At 49.9% G+C, this 6,571-nt stretch overlaps 1 protein-coding gene across 5 annotated transcripts in view; it reads right to left on the bottom strand.

The window, feature by feature from the left end:
- The window catches only part of CAMKK2 (calcium/calmodulin-dependent protein kinase kinase 2, beta), a 56,748-nt gene that overhangs the window by 29,594 nt on the left and 20,583 nt on the right, over positions 1-6,571 (bottom strand). For all 5 annotated transcript variants that reach the window (XM_011948522.1, XM_011948521.1, XM_011948523.1 and 2 more), the window contains exons 2-5: positions 4,774-5,297; positions 3,202-3,249; positions 1,830-1,883; positions 984-1,035 (exon numbers count right to left, since the gene is read on the bottom strand). In XM_011948522.1, coding sequence (XP_011803912.1) covers positions 984-1,035; positions 1,830-1,883; positions 3,202-3,249; positions 4,774-5,238 — 619 coding nt within the window. In that variant the 5' untranslated portion in view covers positions 5,239-5,297. The remainder of the gene's footprint in view (positions 1-983; positions 1,036-1,829; positions 1,884-3,201; positions 3,250-4,773; positions 5,298-6,571) is intronic.

Raw genomic sequence — 6,571 nt, 5'->3', positions numbered from 1 at the left:
GCAATTCTCCTGCCTCAGCCTCCCGAGTAGCTGGGATTACAGGCACACACCACTACACTCGGCTAGTTTTTGTATTTTTAGTAGAGACAGGGCTTCGCCATGTTGGGCCAGGTTGGTCTTGAATTCCTGACCTCAAGTGATCCACCTGCCTCGGCCTCCCAGAGTGCTGGGATTACAGGCATGAGCCACCGTGCCTGGCCAACTGCAGAATACTTTCAATGCCTCTGTAAATATCTATATATATATCTGATATCTATCAGCATTCACCCCTCATTCCCCCTGTTTCCCAGAGCCCCTAGCAATCACACTACTTTTGCTCCTATGGATTGGCCTACTCTGGGTGTTTCACATAAACAGAATCACATAATTTGTGACCTTCTGCATTAGGCTTCTTTCACTTAGTGTAATGTCTTTAAGACCCCTCTGTGTTGGGTCATGAATTGGTACTTCATTACTTTTAAGGGCTGAATAATATTCCATTGGATGCATATATACTCTCTTCCTTCTCTGAGGCCGTGTGTGCTGTTTCCACTTTTTAGTTATTTGACTAAACCTGCTATGAACATTCACATACAAGCTCCTGTGTGAACATGGATGTTCCATCCTCTTGGGTATATATAAGTGGGAGTGAAATTACTGAGTCATATGGTAATACCATGTTTAACTTTTTGAGGAATTGCCAGAGTGTTTTCCTCTATTGGATTTTTTGACCTGATACCTATATAACTTTAATAAATATTTTTATTTTATTATTTTTTGAGACAGAGTCTTGCTCTGTCGCCCAGGCTGGAGTGCAGTGGCGCAATCTTGGCTCACTGCAAACTCCTCCTCCCAGGTTCAAGCAATTCTTGTGCCTCAGCCCCCCAAGTAGCTGGAACTACAGGCACACGCCACCATGCCCAATGCAATGGTTCCCATTCAGGGGGCTCCGCCCTGTCTTGCCTCAGCCCCTGTACCTAAGAACAAAGGCCCGCCAAACTCACGTGGAAAGCCGGCCTGCCGGATCAGCTTCTTTTTGGACAGCACCTTCATTGCCTGCAGGAAAAAAAGACCCCAGGTCCTGGTTAAAGCAGGGAGGAGAAGGGGAAGGAGGGCGAAGTGGGGGTTCGTCTACTCCAAGGCTGGCCCAAGCTCCTGGCCCCCTGGCAGGTTCAGGACAACAGAGTGAGCCCTTCATTACCAGAGGGGGTCAAGCGGCCATGGGTTGTAGGGAGGCTAGACTCCTGGGGTGCCTCCAGCTCTGAGCTGTTCCTGAGGTTCATGGTCACCTCTCTCAGCTGGGAAACCACGAGCCTCGGTACTTGCTGCCATCGAATCAAAACACAAGTGAGCTGGATTGATGGGCAAAGGAGGGGCAGGACTGGTTGTTTTACACATGGGGAAACTGAGGCTCAGCTGTTTTACATATGGGGAAACTGAGGCTCAGCTGTTTTACACACGGGGAAATATCACTTGTCAAGGTCACATGGTTGGCACACGATAGAGTCAGGTTCGAACCTACGCTGGACTGACTCCAAAGCCACCCACGCAGGTATCTGTCTCACTGCTGCCTTGTTCTCAGTACAATGGAGGATGCAGAGATGACAGCTCAGAGGAAGGGCATAAAAGGCTTTTGCTGAATGAGTAACTCTTTCTGGGCCAATCCCCTCACCTCCCTGTTTTCCCATCTGTAAAATGGGCATACCACTTCCTTCCTAAGGCACAAAATAAACATGACCTAAGAATAAAATGGGACAACAGCTATGAAAACTTTCCAGGAAGCTGAGTGCTTGAAAGGAGGCTCTTCTGTGGATAAAGATGGGAGCAGGGAGGAGAATACGGATACTCACATAGTAGGTATTGTCATTTTCATTGTAGGCCAACTTGACGACACCATATGAGCCCTGGATAAAGGGAGATGCCCATGACATACTATCCAGAAGTTAAGATCTGCAAAATGAGAACCCTAATACAGACGTTGCAAACTGGCAGCCCATTGGTCAAATCTGTCCCGCAACTGTATTTTGTTGGAGCCTAGGTTTTTACAAAGTTTGGATTAGTTGCCAAGATTTAAAAACGGAAAGATCTGGGCTGGGCACGGTGGCTCATACCTGTAATCCCAATACTTTGGGAGGCCGAGGCAGGCGGATCACTTGAGATCAGGAGTTCGAGACCAGCCTGGCCAACATGGCAAAACCCCATCTCTACTAAAAATACAAAAATTAGCCAGGGCATGGTAGCAGGCACCTGTAATCCCAGCTACTTGGGAGGCTGAGGCATGAGAATCACTTAAACCTGGAAAGCAGAGGCTGCAGTGAGCTGAGATTGCAGCACAGCACTCCAGCCTGGGCGACACAGTGAAACTCAGTCTCAAAAAAAAAAACAGTGAAACAGTCTGATATGAAAATCTATATTCCTTGCCAGGCACGGTGACTTACACCTGTAATCCCAGCACTTTGGGAGGCCAAGGTGGGCAAATCACTTGGGGTCAGGTTTAAGAACAGCCTGGGCAACATAGTGAAACCCCGTCTCTACAAAAATTACAAAAATTAGCCAGGTGTGGTGGTGCACACCTGTAGTCCCAACTACTTGGGAGGCTGAGGCCGGAGAATCACTTAAGCCCAGGAGGCAGAGGTTGCAGTAAGCCGAGACTGCACCACTGCACTCCAGGCTTGGTGACAGAGCAAGATCCTGTCTCAAAAAAAATCAAGATTCCTAGTTTCTTTTGAACAAATGGAAAGATCTAGCTATATGTAGCCCTCATTTCCATATGTTGATGGTTTGCCACAGTCCTTACCACTCCCTACTACCTTACAGCTGGCATGCCTCACTCCTTTATATTACTTACTTGTTTTCTATTGGCGTTCAGATGTTTGACCATGGTAATGATACCTCCCCCCTCATTAGCTAAAACAAAAGCAAAACTAGATATCAGAGTACCTCGGGGTGAAACAAAACCCCAACTGTAATGGGGATGTAATATCACCAAGGTGATACGGAATTTCTTTGGAAGCTTTCTGAGCTTCTGCAGAAACATATTTAATTTTAAGATACAAGAAAACAAAACTAAACCAAAAACCTAGATCATTAATGACAAAACCCTTTCCACCAACCTCGCCTTCAAAGACTCCTCTCCTGCTCCCAGCTTTACCCCATTCCCTCTACAGTATCTGAACGCCCCCAGTGAATGCAGAAAGCCAGCCTGGCTCCAGGGATATTTACCTTTCCAATTTCATCCTTCAGGGTATACTGATTCAGCTGCACACAGTCCTAGAGAGTAAGCAGAGACACGTGGAAAATGAATTTTAAGTTTGCAACTAGAAGCCAGGCGTGGTGCCTCATGCCTGTAAGCCCTTCAGGGGGCCTAAGCGGGAGGATCACTTGAGTTCAGGAGTTCCAGACCAGCCTGGCCAACATGGTGAAATCTCGTCTCTATTAATAATATAAAAATTAACCAGGTGTGGTGGTGCATACCTGTAGTCCCAGCTACTCGTGAGGCTGAGGCAGGAGAATAGCTTGAACCCAGAAGGCAGAAGTTGCAGTGAGCCAAAATCGTGCAACTGCACTCCAGCCTGGGTGACAGAGCAACCCTCCGTCTCAACAACAACAACAATTACAAAGCCCCTTTAGAAAGGCATTCTGAAGTTGGGCCTTCTTCCGATTAAATTCATTCATTCCTTCAACAAATGTTTTTGGGCTCCTACTATGCACCAGGTACTGTGCTAGGCTCTGGGGATGGGATGGGGTGTGGGGGTGGATGAAATAACCCTACGGAGCTTACGTTCTGGCTGGGTGGAGACAGGCAATAAACAACTAAACCAACACACAGATAATCAGATGTTGATGAATGTTATAAAGGAAAGCAAATAGGGCCATGGGGCAGAGAGAGGCTGGAGGGTGCTTTAGGGAAGGTAGCCCGGGGAGCCTTTTGGAGGAGGTGATACTGGAGTTGAGACTTGGACATTAGACGGAATAGGCCTTACAAAGTTGGTGTGGGGTGGTGGGGGAGGTGGTTCCAATCAGAAGGAACAGCGAGAATAAAGACCCCAGGCGGGGAAGAGCTTGGATTCCAAGGAATGCGAAGGCAGGAACAGAGAGAGGGAGCTTAGGGAGCTGGCAGCAGAATGGCAAAGAGGGGTGGGAAAGGGTCAGACCACACAGGGCCCTGTGAACTCCGGTGGGGATCTGAGTTCTAATCTACCCCCCTAGGGTTCACGGTAAGGGTCCTGTGAGAAATGCACAGGAAATGCTGAACCCAGTGCCTGCTGCCAACGCATGCTCGGCCAGGCGGGTTGTCGCCAGGCTCTCAGTGACCCACCTCATTCCATCACACCTTTGCCCACACCTCAGTCCCTGCTGGAGGCTCCCTCTGGCCCTGCAGCTGCTCTGTCCACACCCCTAGAGGGTCACACACACCCGCCCCAGCAGCCCTCACCCATGAGTATAAACACCCCAGCTCCCTCGCCCCTGGCAGGATGACTCTGAGGCTGCTGTTCTGTGCTGTTTCCCAGGGCCCCCCGGAAGGAACAAGTCCCAGCGGCCTACACTCCACACTGGTAACCGGCTCCATAACCTACCCTTTGCTGACCGCCTTCCCTTCCCCATGCTGATTCACAACCCCTCTACGACCCCTTTTTGGCCCCAGCCACCCCCCAGGTTCCCTGGAGTCAAGTCCTAGGTCAACTGTGGCACTCAAATCCTTCTGGGGGAGCCCAACCTTCCACAGAGACCCTGCTGGGGGCAGGGAAGGGCACCGGGGACCCCTAGGACCTGGCTCACCACCGGCTCACGCACCTGCATACCCGTGATGGAGACATGGTGAGACTCCACCGTCGGCCGCCGGGGCAGCCGAGGCGAGGACTGAGGGGAGCTGACGGGCGAGTAGGGCAGGGACGGGCAGATGCAGCGTCCGTTCATGTCCAGGCTGCCGCCGGCTGCCAGCCCACCCTGGGACCGCTCTTGCAGAGAAAGCTTGCGACTGGAGAGGTGGGGTCGGGCCTGGGACCCGGAGGTGTCAAGGGGGACCTCTTGGCCATCGGCCTCCAGGGGCCGGTCCCGGGCCAAGCCAAGGTCCACAGCACAGCCCGGCTCACACTCGGTGACCACAATGAAGGACTCCATGCCCAGGTGAATGCTCAAGGATGAGAGGCCCCGCAGGGCCTCACAGGGCTTCTGGCTTTGGCTGCTGCCCCTGCCCCGCAGCTCATCCTGGGGGGCGGCCCGGTTGCTGCTGGGCTGGCTAGAGACACATGATGACATGGTGCATGCGCCAGCTTCATCCAGCACACTGGGACACTCCCATCCGGCAGCGGAGCCACCTGCAGAGAGAGAAAGGGTCAGCCGGCCCAGCTCCTACGGGCAGGGACAGGAAAGCAGCCCCTCTCCTCCTGGCCCAGGCTGCTGTCTAATTCCTGCCACCAGTTGACATCCTAAAAAAATCTTGCAAAACATGGTGTGATCTGATCTCTGAGTCTATACAGAAAAGCAGTCTGCATCTTCTTATTTTTTTTTATTTTTCTTTCTTTTTATTTTTTTTTTTTTTGAGACAAGGTCTCTCTCTCTCTCTCTCCCTCTCTCTCCAGGCTGAACTACAGTGGCATACTCATAGCTCACTGCACCCTTGAATTGCTAGGCTCAAGTGATCCTCCCATCTCAGCCTCCCAGGTAGCCAGAACTACTTCTCATACACCATGACAACAAATCCTAACTCAATTCCTATAGGAACAAGTATAAGAAAACCCCCAAATATAGCACACACGTCCCCTACAGAATTGATAGCTGCTTCCAGCCAATTGTTGCTCAGCAGGAATTTGGGCCTACTATTGCTGGTTTTCCCTTTGTTTTTTCCCAAGAGAAGCCCTAAGGAGGTTAATAAGGTTGCCTGACTTTTTCACATTAGCAATTATTTCAAATATTTTTAAATGCTGGGCATGAAAAATGCAGGTCAGGGCTGGATGCAGTGGCTCACACCTATAATCCCAGCACATTGGGAGGCTGAGGCAGGCAGATCTCTTGAGGCCAGGAATTCCAGATCAGCCTGGCCAACATGGTGAAACCTCGTCTCTACTAAAAATACAAAAATTAGCCGGGCGTGGTGGCATGTGCCTGTAATCCCAGCTACTCAGGAGGCTAAGGCAGGAGAATCGCTGGAACCCGGGAGGCAGAGGTCACAGTGAGCTGAGATCATACCACTGCACTCCAGCCTGAGCAATAGACCAAGACTGTCTCAAGAAAAAAAAAAAAAAAAAAGGGTTGCAGGCAGGGGAATCAAGTATATGCCATAATATGGATGAACCTCTAAAATATTATGCTAACTGAAGGAAGCCAGTCACAAAAGGTCACATATATATGATTCTATTTATATGAAATTTTCAGAACACGCAACTCCATAGAGACAGAAAGTAGACTAATGGTTGCCTAGGACTATGGGAATGGTGACGTTAGCGAGTGTGGGGAATGGCTGCTTAATGGGCACGGGGTTCCTTTTAGGGTGACTAAAACGTTTTGAAAGTAGATAGAGGTAATGGTTGCACAGCATTGTGAATGTACTAAATGGCACTGAACTATTCACTTCAAAATGGTCAATTTTATA

Source organism: Colobus angolensis, unplaced genomic scaffold (assembly GCF_000951035.1).
Source record: "Colobus angolensis palliatus isolate OR3802 unplaced genomic scaffold, Cang.pa_1.0 Scaffold28, whole genome shotgun sequence".
Taxonomy (NCBI): Eukaryota; Metazoa; Chordata; class Mammalia; order Primates; family Cercopithecidae; genus Colobus; species Colobus angolensis.
This window is presented reverse-complemented; position numbering and strand designations above follow the sequence as displayed.